We start from the raw sequence: 13,686 nt of genomic DNA, 5'->3' as shown, positions 1-13,686 counted from the left end.
GGATCTAATGTACTGGGGCAGTGCTACGGCCCGTCCATCTACGCGCAACCCGTACAAAACCTGAACATCCTCCAGCGTGATGGTGGCCTCTCCAGTGGGCAAGTAAAAAGTGTGCGTCTCCGATCGCCACCGTTCTACCAAGGCCGTGATGAGAGACCAATCAAGATACATCCGTCCAAGCTCAAAAATCGTATAGAAGCCCGTAGCCTGTAGGCGCGCGACTACGCGGGCATGGAAAGAATGCTCCCCGATGAACTTCCATAAATCGTCAGGTCTCCTGGGGCAGAGAGGCTGTATCGATAGCTGTCCCTCCTATACAAATGAGGACCTATGGTCGCCCTGCAGCACTAGTAGCTGATCCTCGGCAGGTCCGGGATGCGCAGGCGGAGGAAAGTCCATGTCGTCTACTATAATTTAAACAAAATTAATTGTGTCTGTTAGCTTAATAAATTAAATAATTAATTATGTTTACAATTGGACTGAATAATTATGTATGAGTACCAGGCTCATTTTTTGAGGCCCGGTAGCACCGAGTTATCCTTAATTATTATGCGTGTCAATTTCAACATTTTTAGAATTGTGTCTGTTAGCTTAATAAATTAAATAATTAATTATGTTTACAATTGGACTGAATAATTATGTATGGGTTCCAGGCTCATTTTTTGAGGCCCGGTAGCACCGAGTTATCCTTAATTATTATGCGTGTCAATTTCAACATTTTTAGAATTGTGTCTGTTAGCTTAATAAATTAAATAATTAATTATGTTTACAATTGGACTGAATAATTATGTATGGGTTCCAGGCTCATTTTTTGAGGCCCGGTAGCACCGAGTTATCCTTAATTATTATGCGTGTCAATTTCAACATTTTTAGAATTGTGTCTGTTAGCTTAATAAATTAAATAATTAATTATGTTTACAATTGGACTGAATAATTATGTATGAGTTCCAGGCTCGATTTTTGAGGCTCGATAGTACCGAGTTATCCTTAATTATTATGCGTGTCAATTTTAACATTTTTAGAATTGTGTGTGCTAGCTTAATAAATTAAATAATTAATTATGTTTACAATTGGACTGAATAATTATGTATGGGTTCCAGGCTCGATTTTTGAGGCTCGGTAGCACCGAGTTATCCTTAATTATTATGCGTGTCAATTTCAACATTTTTAGAATTGTGTCTGTTAGCTTAATAAATTAAATAATTAATTATGTTTACAATTGGACTGAATAATTATGTATGGGTTCCAGGCTCGATTTTTGAGGCTCGGTAGCACCGAGTTATCCTTAATTATTATGCGTATCAATTTTAACATTTTTAGAATTGTGTGTGCTAGCTTAATAAATTAAATAATTAATTATGTTTACAATTGGACTGAATAATTATGTATGGGTTCCAGGCTCGATATTTGAGTTAATTTTACAACATATAGGAATTTGTTACTTTTGTAAGTTTATTGTTATAATTAAATAATTAATTTTGTAAAGTGTAATTGGATAGAGTTTGCAGTTACTACATACTTAAACTACATAGACTCTACGTTAAAAGGCTATACATTTTACTACGCTAAAAGACTCTATATTTTACAACACTAACAGGCTCTATATTTTACTACAGTAAAAAGCTCTATATTTTACTACGCTAAAAGACTATTTATTTTACTACGCTAAAAGGTCACTATTACATATAAAAACAACTAACATAAAATACAAATATGAACAACAAACAAAATAAATAATATTAATTTTTTAACAATACAAATAATTTATCAAATTTTAACAATTTTTTGTACCAAAGCTAATAAATCAATCCGGGTATAAATAAGATACAAATTTAAACACAAACATAACACAAATTAACATGGAAACACATTAAACAATACAAATATGCATGTACTATACGAGTTTCGACATAAACAAAATTGAAATACCTCGATTTAAGTTTTTTAAATTTGATTGAAATCGAATTTTTGCACCCGAAAGAAAGAATCAAAAGCTTGTCTTGTATGTGGGACCTACACTCCTTGCTCTTTAGGTGACGGGTGGGGCCCAATTTTTTTTTTTGAAGTTTGGGGGGGGGGGGGGGGGGACCAGCAGAATCGAAGGTTTTTGGTTTCCTTCGGTTCAGTGGTCCAAGGAAGAAGAAGGAACTATATTTTATTGAAGCTGTTCGCAGTAAAACGCAGTATAATACTGCGAACAGCTTTAATAAAATATAGCTGGGCCCAGCATCTTATTAAAACGCAATATAGTATTGCGATTTACAAAAAAAACGCAATACTATACTGCGTTTTACTCATTTATGTAACTTTTTTTTAAGTAGTACAAAAGTATTTTTTGTCCAAAAAATGATTAAAAAGGTTTTGGACTCCAAAATTATCGACCGAGTCATTCTATTTGCTCTTTCAGTTTTTTTTTTTTAATCTTATAAAACTGGAAACTAACTTTGAGAAATATAACGAGTAAATAAACAAGTACTACTATATTGACGGGAGTAGTGAGGTAGTTACTTACAAAGACGATAATGTTGAGACCAAAATGGACTTAAAAGGGAAAAAGGCACATTTTCGCTCGTATTTTCCTACGTCAGAGGGACGACAATATTTTGACTCGCCAAAGTGGAAATCCTAATTTCACGGTATTGCTTTTACGCGGGAACACATGTAAATGGGAGTAATAAAAAAGGAATTGGGAGTGTAGGACACGCGCAGAGGTGGGCCGTGGTAACAGACAATCATCAATTAGCGAAAGCAAGTGTGCTGGTGGCTACACCGGCAATAAAAGCCATCCCACTCACTCCCTCACCTTCCACTCTCTCTCTCTTTCTACTCTCTCTCTCTCTCTCTATATATCTCAGCTGAATTCTTGCCGGAGATCCATTATTTGTCGTTTCTAAGCGCTTACTCCGCTGTACTCTGTGCATAACTGGTAGTACTTTTAGGAGCATTTCCGCATTTCATGGATCTGTAAAGTACAAGCATTGATTGCAGGACCTGCATTGTCCAGTTTTGAGCTAGGGTTTTTTAGGGTTCTGAAGACATGCAATCTTCAGATTTGAGTAAAGGAAGTTCATGGAGGGTGTTTTTAGCTTGACTACTAGTAGAAGAACCCTAGAGAAGTTAGGAGAATGCTGTTCCAGTTTGGATACTGAGGATGGTGTTTGGGAATTGCGCTTTAGAGAGAGAAGATGCCAGCTGCTCTGATGCTTCTCTTTCTTCTTTCTTTCCTCACTCTGCTTCCTACTCCTTCCGGTAATTTCATGTCCTTCTTTAGTTTTAATTTTTTTTTAATTATTTCGTGAGATGCTGGTGGTGGCGGCCTGAGATGAATTTAAATGGAGAATCATGGTTAGTGAGTTCTCATATAGCCGACCCAAACTTGTTTGGCACTGAGGTGTAGTTGTTGCTTGTGGTGTCCGGGTCAGTTTATGCATACATTGACTAATACACTGGGTAGTCTGCCCACGAGCACAGGTGTCGGCTAAACATGCTCATTGGTTCTGGAAAAGATGGGCTTACACTTAGGTTGTAGCTGAGGTTCGATCATTTTTTCATAGAGAAATGGGATTCAAACAACACGCTTACTTTGTTCTTTCCACTTTTTTTTTATTAAACATAGGGGGGAGGGGATTACAAGCTGGGAATCGAACCCCAGAAACAAGGTGAAAGTTCAGGTAGCAACCAACTGGGCTACTATGAAAATTTAGCATAGCTTAGTAGGTGTGAAGCTTGGGATATAATCAAGAGAGAGCCATTCTGTGGAGTTTATTCACGATTCTGGACTGTTGGGGTGGTTGTTGTTGTTATTGTTGTCTGGACTGTTGGGGTATGAAATTTCGAATTAAAATGCACAATTGTCATTGATCAGTAGAAAGGTCCTACTTGCCTGCTTTTGTGTTTCAAGAATAAAAGGAAGCCCCTTCCTGTTTGGAAAGAAATAAAATGACTCGGATTAGAGCAGAACAAATATAGAGAACTCATATAGTTGACTCCAAATAGGAATTACGATTGCCGCATAGTTGATATATAAAGAAAGCCCTTTCCTGTTTGAAAGGAACGGGATAGACAAGCATTAGTTAACTGATGCTTGCGCATTGTAATGTAGAAGTGTTTCCTTTTCAGTTATCCTGTTTTAAGAATTTCTACTGTATAATTTCCCTTTCAGATGTAGACTTGCCATCGGTGAAAATTATGCATACATGAATTTTTGGATTGCCTAATTATTTTTCTATACTTGAAAGTTCGGTTACTTATTTGCTTCTATTACTTCTTACTTCAGGGATAGCATTGCCGCATATTTACCTGTCTCCTACTCTACTGCCAAGCAAGGGTTACTTTACAAGCAAACTTTCCTTAGAAGATGGTAAGACTGATACATCAGCCTCAGCTTCTTATGGCCCTATAATGATATCTGTTGACTGATCTGCGAAGCAATTTGTTTGATGAAGATTAGAGAAGCAATTTGTTATGCCATTTTAGTGATAAATTTGGATTTGGAATATACTTAGTGGTTCTTAACATTGTTTTGCAGTAAGATTATTGTCCAGGCGTGCCTCATTTGCACCAATGTCAGCACCCCATAGACACCATTTTAAGCGATATCCGAAACCCTCTAGTGCACCCGCTCCTTCCCCTGCATCTCGAGGTACTACAAGTTACTTTTTTTACACCATCTTTTAGGACTTATTTGGGATTTTATTGATGTGACACTCTAATCTTTAGGTCTAGCCCCCAGTCCAATTGCCAGCCGAGTGGCAAGACATCACCGTCATAATCATCATCGGGCAAGAGCTCGTGTTTCCCCATCTCCAGCTGCGGGCTCAGGTAATGTGGCGTAATTTAGAATATCCTGTTGATGCTATGTTTTTTTCCCTCCCGTTCATTGCTTCAACTTTGGGTAAAAATGTGGACCAAAGGAAAAAAATGAAAATGAGAATAGGAAGAATGAAGGCCAAGGCTGCATTGGAGGGCACAAACTAACAGCTTACTATATGTTCGCCATTTTGCGTATTCAATGCATCACTGTGTATTCCCTGTCGGTGATGTTGTATATATAGAGCATGCGTCTTGCGTATAAATCTGGCATAATTGTCAGCTTATATGTTACAATGGGTATCTGTTAAACTTGTTTCATAAATATTTATAATTGAATGACCCCCCCCCCCAAACCCCCCCAACCCCCCAATAGTAACTGGCGTTGCAGCTACATAGTTTCTCTACCATTTTGTTGTCAAAGTGCAGAACCTCAAGGGGTTGTTTGGGTTCTCTGATACGTTACACAGGGATTTTAAGATAGAGAGATTGTAATATGGTGGTTAATATACTTGAATTCTTGTACTTACTATTGGATGTTAGGTTCCGGTCATAGATATACTGTGGATGGTCTAAGATGTATGTTTGGTTTTGAATTGGATAGAGATTTGTTTCCAATAATACTCTTGGCCAACAATAAAACTTTATCCAATCTAGTACTAGTTACTACCATATGTAATTGAGAAAAGCTATATTTGTGATTAAAAATATTTAACGTAATACTGTGAAAAGTCAAATAAAAGATATTATTTACTAAGTTTCAATTACCTCAAATGAATAACAACTTTAAGAAGAAAGTTAATGACCCCCCTGGGAAATTCTCGTGTTGCATCCCATTTTTATAATTTACCTTAGTCAAAAAAATAGAAGAAAGTTAATGGGCTATACTAAAATATTAGATAAATAAAGAAATAAAAAAATCTTGAATATCTCTTTTAGATGGGGAAATTCTTATAGACAAATTTCTTATATTCTAAGATCAATACTACAAGCAGTTTGGAAACAGAAGAGAGAGATTAATAAGCAAGAGATGGTTAAAAAACAATAAGTAGTTTAAAGTGTATTTTTGTCATTTACGTAATAAGTGTGGTACTCTAAGACTAACTGTGGTACTCTAACACTATATTGCTAATACATTTCACGTTAATTCAGAGATTAATGCATAAATTATGCATGCATTATCTCTACAAGAAAAAATATGGCCGCCAAGGTTTGTATTGACAGTGCATTGTTTTATGGTCAGGTTATTTTCTCTTATACCTTGGACCAGATGCGCCGGTGATGTACTACTCTTGTTCCTAAATGTATTACTATCACTACTAAATCGATCTCCTACAATTCTCCATTGAATAATCCTAAACTATTGTCCACCTTGTTAAAATAGGAAGTCAATGCACTGTGCTTAATACAAGAGCTACATGATATTCATTTTTATTCTCTTGATGCCGTTTTTTCTATTCCTAAAAAGTAAAAAGTTATATGGTCAGTATATCCTTCCCATTTAGCAGTGAGCACCTCATGCTTACTGCTTATGATGTGTTGCACTGAACTAAGACATTCAATATAAGATAGAGAATTTAGATGCTTTGTAGAATTTTTTAAACCAAATTCTTATATCATAACTTATAGGAGGCTGCAAATGGATCTTCTTTTGGCTTTGTGATTTTTCTAATAACAAAAAATGGGTTTTTTCTTCTTTAGGGCCCTGCTTTACCAGGACTAAGGAAGTAATGTCCCGTCCCATCCATTAGGATGTTGCACATAATATCCTAACTATTTATATTCTCTCAAACATGGGCTCTTACAAGATTCTTTTTTTTGGGTAGTTCTTAAGCTCTAATAAGCTGAAGTTAGATTTAGATGGTAGGTATATGACCATCAATATTTATATTATCACGTCTTTTCTTTCTCCCAGAAAATTTGAAAAGTAGGACTCCCTTTTCTCCTAGAACAAAATCTAATTAGATAGTGAACATAATTGTTATCTGGCTTGAGGGTGCTATTCATTTCATGTATCTCTCACAAGGAGTTATTGAAGGGAAACTCATGGTAGTGATGAATTTGTCAAAGTGATGAGTAGACTTGTCAATTGTAAGTAGAAATGAGTCCAAAAATTTGCAGAAGATATAATTAAGTTGCTTAAGATGTTGAAGTTTCCTTTAGAATTTTTTTGGCCTTTCCCACTCTCTATCTTGTGCTCATCCAATTGTACCTGGGTTCCACTTCATCGAAAGTTAACTCGTATTCTTCTGAGCGAGCTACCGATCCATTTTTCTTTTCCAACCACATACCGACTTTGGCACAAAATTGATGACTTGTTCACCAAGATTTCTTATTAAATCAACTTGAGAAGTCTCGTTAAACAGAAGGTTGATCTTCTTGGTAAGTGAAGCTGTACTGAAGTTTATCTGTTCCCTCTAGTTGTCGTTTATCAATCTTCCAATTGGGCAGCTAACCACAACCAAAATGAACTAAAGAAAAGGAGAGACGTGGACGACTGATTCAGAGGGGTACTGAGGATGAATGAGAACCTTGTACCTAGTAGAGAGCAGTGGCGGAGCCGCATTCAAACAAGGGGTGTCAAATGACATCCCTTTGCTAGAAAATTACACTGTATTGTTAGATAATTTTTTTTATTTTATGTATATTTACTATATGTTGACTCCCCTTGATTTTTTGTGTATTTAATTTTTTTATATTTTGACACCCCTTAATGAAAATTCTAGCTCTACCACGGGTAGAGAGACTAACATTATTCTCACAAGATCGGGCTAGAACATGAGCACATACACTATAAGATACAAAAGATTGTGAGTATTAAAGGAAAACACTACAAGTGGGATATTCAAATTATATCTTGAATTATAGATTTATCAACCGAAGGAAGACAGTAAAATACAAGAAAGGACATGCTTCAATATTCATAACTTCTACCTTAAATAATAATAACTTCGATCCCTCATAAGCTCTCATATGATGGCTTAGAGGGGCAACATTCCACGCCCAACATCTTTTCTTCCTTCTTCTAAATACCAAGATATATAGTGTGTGCATCACGATATCATTCTATGCATGTCAAACCATCCAAATTTAGTGCTTCTTAAATGAACTTGGAATCTTCTGTGGCTTGTTCGTTACAACTGAGAGATTCAAGCATAACTTGGAAGTATAGGATAAGATATGGGTATTAATTTTAAAACATTTGGAGGTGTTGGTTTCAAGTGCTAGAAAAAAGCTGCTGCAGAACCTATTCTGACACGATTTACAAGGAGTGCATATTGCTCCTTTTCTTACTTAAAAAGAAAAAGATTCTTGGGCAAATGGTGTGGTTTAGGATCAATGAAGTGGGTGAAAACTGATGGGAGATCTGGGTTTAAATCCCAGCAGAGATGTTTTCTCATCTGCCTAAGTCTTGGGGACAAAGTATCCAAGCCCAGACATCACCATATTAAAAAGACATGAAGAAAATGCAAATTCTTGATTAGGAAGAAAAAAATAAATGTTGCTGGTCTTATGTCGAGTTTTCTTTTCTTTTTCTTTTTTTGCTTTCCTGTATGCTTTATTATCTTTCCGAGTTTGGTGTAGAAAACCGTCAAAATTAATTAGGTCAACAACAGTTGAAAGAGGGGTAGCATTAGTTGCATATTAAGGATGATAGGGACAGCTAAAAGTTAATTAGCAATAATCACATGATTGAGTGTGCTAAATAGCTAAAGGGAAAAAGATTTTGATTCCATTAGAATTTCATGTATTGGTTGTGCAAGGAATGCTCCATTTATGTTCATTTGCTATAATATTAAATGTCAGCAAGTTCCTTAACAGCATAATATAGCCCCAAGGACGGTACAACTTTATTTGGTTATAATTTCCCCCTTCCCTTCCCTTCTTGTTTTTTTATATTAATTCAAATTATCATTGATATGCTTAACATGCTAATCTAAATCCTCTAGATCATTTCTCCTACAGTTATGTTCCTCGTACACTATTCTATGTTGAATATTCTTGACAAATTTGCAGGTTGTGGCCAGATCTGTGCTGAGCCATTTGCTTCTGTTCCTTTTGTTACACCCTGTGCTTGTGTGTTTCCAATGAAAGTCAGACTTCTCTTAGACAAGTCGCTTTATTCTATATTTCCTGTGGTTAGAGATCTGGGAATTGAGGTTGCAGAAGGCACCTATTTAGATCCAAGTCAAGTTGTTGTAGTTGGAGCTAGTGCCGATAATCAAAATCAAGAAAGAACAATTGTTGATATTAACTTGGTTCCCTTAGGGGAGAAGTTCGATAACACCACAGCTATGCTGACCTATGAAAGATTCTGGAAAAAGAAAGTGCCTCTCAATAAAACGATGTTTGGGGATTATGAAGTGATGCACATTATCTATCCAGGTACAATATGAAGTGTTTATTGTTATTTTCCTTTTAGCTTAATGGAGTTATGGTGAAATATAATCTGAACAAGTTATTCCAGGGCTGCCTTCTTCTCCTCCATCTGGCATTGATTCTGGTAATGGTCCAACTGGAAGTGCTGTCAATCAACAATTCCCTATTACTGCTGATTTTGTAAACAAGAGTCAGAGAATGAGTCCCCGAGTCATTTTTCTCATTGCTTCATCAGCATTAGTACTGTTGGTTGTATGCTGTGGAGCACTAGTTGTCCTCTTAAAATGCAGGAGGACTGGCCGACCATCAAATGCTGTTGGTCCAGTGTTTACACCATCTATGCACAAGAGATCTGGTAAAGGTAGGTACTTGTTTCTTTGTTTCAAATTACTCATCAGTGATCTTTGAAGGTGGGATTTACTGTGAAGAAGCAGAGATGTACATTTTGAAATATATGTTTAATTTAACCACAATGTTTTTTTTTTTTTTTTTTTTTAATGTTTGTGTAAAAGAAAAAACATGCAAGTTTATCTCCTTCTGCTGTTAGTTATACACTGACCTGTACTATTAAAAATTTTGACTTCCCTTAAGCCTCTCAATTATGTACGTCATGAAGATCGAATGAATATTTTGGTTTGCAGGAATTGGGTCTACATTATCAAGTAGCGCGGCTAGTTCAACATCGGTTTCCCTCATTTCTGCTATGCCTGCTTCTATCCTTTCTGTCAAAACGTTTACGCTTGCGGAGCTTGAGAAGGCAACTGACAAGTTTAGTTTTAAAAGGGTTTTAGGTGAAGGAGGATTTGGACGTGTTTATCATGGTATCTTGGAAGACAGAACAGAAGTTGCTGTGAAAGTGCTGACTAAAGATAACCAGAATGGAGATCGTGAATTCATTGCTGAAGTTGAGATGCTGAGCCGATTGCATCACCGTAACTTGGTGAAATTAATTGGTATATGCAGTGAAGAGCGGACTCGCAGCTTGGTATATGAACTTGTTCGGAACGGTAGTGTGGAGTCTCATTTGCATGGTATACTCTCTTTAAATCCTCTACCTTCGTTGTTCAGTTGTTCTCTTACTAGTTTTACTAGTTCTTTTCAGGCTCAAAGTTCCTTTAAATCACTTTTGATAATCGTGTATTTCAGAGCACATTATAATCTTAGTCATCCTATGGACAACATTATGGAAGTCCATTAGTGCTTCTTTGACTACACGTTTCCTTTCTATTGCTAATATCAATGTCACGTTTCTTGAGACAGTTTAGTCTATCTACTCAGCGATTCCTTCTCTAAAGGAGGATTGCCGGGGACCACCTAACTTTACTCTTTGAACTACATTCTGCGGAATTTTTTTTTGACTTCTGGAAAGGCATTGTATTCACCTTATCCTTGTTTTTCCTTCTTTTAGTTTTAAGCCAGCAGCTCCTTCCTCCTGCCCAGGACCAGTTTCCTTGGCTTTCTTTTCTTCTTTCTCTTGTTTCTTTTGTTTGTGGGGGAGGGGGGAGGGGGAAGGTGCACCTGCAGTTTCTGCTGTGGTCCTGGCTACCATTTTTTTCATTTTTGCATTTCTGTTCTTTCTTTTTGTCTGCTTTGCTGCCCACCCAACAACAATGGCTAAGAACTCCTATCCAAGCTGGTGGGACTTCGTTTCCTCTCATTCTTCCAGGTTGATTATCACTACCAGAATAGATACAGAGAGTAATTTGCCAACGTGAACAAGTTAATTGGTCTTATTTTCAATCGAGTGTAAAAAATTTCCAAGAAGCTTCACCATTTACCAGCTAGAAGCATAAAAATGTCTTTGTGCCTTGGTGCAAGTAGAACCTATTACCATGTGATTCTCCTTAACAGAACTCTACTGCTATATTTCAGGAAGAGAAGGGAGAAAAGCGCCACTTGATTGGGATGTGAGGTTGAAAATTGCTCTTGGCGCTGCGAGAGGACTAGCTTACCTTCATGAAGATTCTAATCCTCGTGTAATTCATCGTGATTTTAAAGCCAGCAATGTTTTGTTAGAAGATGACTTCACCCCTAAGGTTGCAGATTTTGGGTTAGCAAGGGAAGCAACCGAAGGAAGTCACCACATATCTACTCGAGTCATGGGAACTTTTGGGTATATATCTCTGAAACATAACTATTCTTGAAGTGGTCACAATTCACTCAAATAAGAGTGTAATGAACTTGTAGTGTGATAGTGAAGCATACTCATCAGTAAAAAAGAAGAAGAAAAGAATGAACGCAAGTATGATACCAAGAATAACTATCATAAGCTCCAATTGGTTTAAATGGATCATCTATAGGAAGTTTTTACGAGTACTAACAAAAAACTTGTTAAATTCTCTGTCAAGTGATGCTTGGCTGTGTTTCTGGAGGTGTAATTCATGAACTGATGTTGAAATTTGTGCTGTTATAAAGTTGTTGGTGTTAGAGAAGGTGATTAGATAGTGGGAAACTATTTCCTGCACATTGTCTGAATTGAGTTTTCACAACAAAAGGAAACAAGAAACCCTCTCCTGAAGCTGTATTTGCAGGGATATCTATCCACTGTACCAATTTTGTCATGAAATTTTATCACCCTACAAAGAGGATGGTCGTCTCAGCCCTGGCCAGTAGTTCTCTAGTGCATCAGGCTGTGGTCAATATTCCTAGATATTGTGAAATCATGCTGTTACATTTTTTTAATAGTTTCTTGGGCGTCATGTTTTGTTCGCCGCTTATAGGTCAAACAGATATCATGTGTCTCTTTTTCTTTGATTTTTTATTTAAATTCTTTTGTACATATAGCAATTTTATACTTGCCCTTATTTGCAACTCTGATTTGTGCTATAAAGCAGTTGCTAACATTCCCTATTTAATGGGTTTTCAGGTATGTTGCTCCTGAATATGCAATGACGGGACACCTACTTGTTAAAAGTGATGTGTATAGTTATGGAGTTGTATTATTGGAGCTTCTCTCCGGAAGAAAACCTGTGGACATGTCTCAACCTCCTGGAGAAGAAAACCTGGTAACTTGGGCGCGACCTCTTCTGACCACTAGAGAAGGTTTGGAGCAACTTGTGGATCCTTCTTTGGCTGGAAGCTATGACTTTGATGATATGGCAAAGGTGGCTGCCATTGCTTCAATGTGCGTTCACCCGGAGGTGACTCAAAGGCCATTTATGGGAGAAGTGGTGCAAGCTCTCAAACTAATTTATAATGACAATGATGAAACTTGTGCTGATGGATGTAGCCAGAAGGAGTCTTCTCTGCCAGATTCAGATTTCAAAGGTGTCCCTTCCGATAGCAGTTGGTGGAATGCTGGTGGGGTTACACCAAGATTAACATATGGACAAGCCTCCACTTTCATGACCATGGATTACAGTTCTGGTCCGCTTGAAGAGTTCGAAAACAGACCGTTTTCAGCTTCAAGTTTTAATCTTGGTGGAGGGGCGGGTTTAACAATAAGCCACGGTAACAGATCAGGTCCTTTGAGGACTGTAAGGAGTAAACCTGCTCTCTATAGGTTAAGGGGCAGTATGAGTGAACACGGTGCACTTCTTCCAAGACATGATTGGAGGGATGGCACCAATTATGATGCTTCTTTTTAGAGTGATTTGTCAAATGTACAGTGCCGAAGGCCGTTTCTATTTGGGAAAAAAGATGGTTCTCCGGTGTAGATTAGGAGTTTGAAATTGCCGCTGTATCCCTGAGAGAGTGGACTAAGCCTTCTAATTTTGGTAATCTTACATTCATTTTAATAGACAGGAAAGATAAACAGGACACTCCTTGTTGTATATGTTGTCAAATTAACTTTTTCTTTAGTCCAATATTGGATTGGACTACTAGTCTTTCTACGTTTCTTTCATTTCTCTTTTGTTTCTTTTACAGTTTGTTGAACTTGCTTGGAATTGAAACGTAGTTGTTATATCCGCTCAATTCCCAACCTATAGGCTGAGGGGTACTTGCTCACTAACCGGGCAAGTTCTTGTATTAGTCTTTCTTTGTTTCCTCTTCGGCTTTCAATAAAGTTTTCGGCCGATGAGCATAACATGGTTTTAAATTTTTGGTGTTCCTTTAAGGCAATGGGTGCCATTCTTAGGTGAACCTAACTGTTAGTTTACTTGTCACAAAAGATGTTAGTTAACTTACACAGTTGTTTATTCTCTTCAAATAAATTAGTGACAGATCCAGAAGTGGAACTCCATGTGAAGAAAATATCACCCTGAATATTTTGTTTGAACACATTTTGATGTCACGAAAACAGAGATTAATCGGAAGGTTCTGATTCACATAGACCTTGGAGAAGTTCTGACTAAAGAAAGACGCTGAGGAGTAAAGAATGCTTAACCAAGCAGTTGTTAGTAATGATTTATTCGGTATGAAAAAATATGTTTCGTGTTATAAATATATTATATTATGGATGTTCATTTAGTACTCCGTTGTAAATAAGCTTCTTGATATGAGACTCTACCGTAAATATGTTTATCTATTTAGTACTCTATTGGAAATAAGCTTCCT

At 37.0% G+C, this 13,686-nt stretch overlaps 1 protein-coding gene across 1 annotated transcript; it reads left to right on the top strand.

The window, feature by feature from the left end:
* The first annotated feature begins 2,790 nt into the window (after positions 1–2,790).
* Positions 2,791–13,033, top strand: LOC104225022 (receptor-like serine/threonine-protein kinase ALE2). The gene is made up of 9 exons (XM_009776774.2): positions 2,791–3,249; positions 4,277–4,360; positions 4,529–4,642; positions 4,720–4,821; positions 8,827–9,195; positions 9,278–9,550; positions 9,831–10,220; positions 11,062–11,302; positions 12,056–13,033. The coding sequence occupies exons 1-9, from the start codon at positions 3,186–3,188 to the stop codon at positions 12,774–12,776; spliced, it is 2,358 nt and encodes a 785-aa protein (XP_009775076.1). The 5' UTR covers positions 2,791–3,185; the 3' UTR covers positions 12,777–13,033.
* The last annotated feature ends 653 nt before the right edge of the window (positions 13,034–13,686 follow it).

This window comes from Nicotiana sylvestris, chromosome 9 (genome assembly GCF_000393655.2).
Source record: "Nicotiana sylvestris chromosome 9, ASM39365v2, whole genome shotgun sequence".
NCBI classification, from domain to species: domain Eukaryota; kingdom Viridiplantae; phylum Streptophyta; class Magnoliopsida; order Solanales; family Solanaceae; genus Nicotiana; species Nicotiana sylvestris.
Note: the sequence above shows the minus strand (reverse complement) of the source record. Positions and strands in the feature narration are given on the sequence as shown.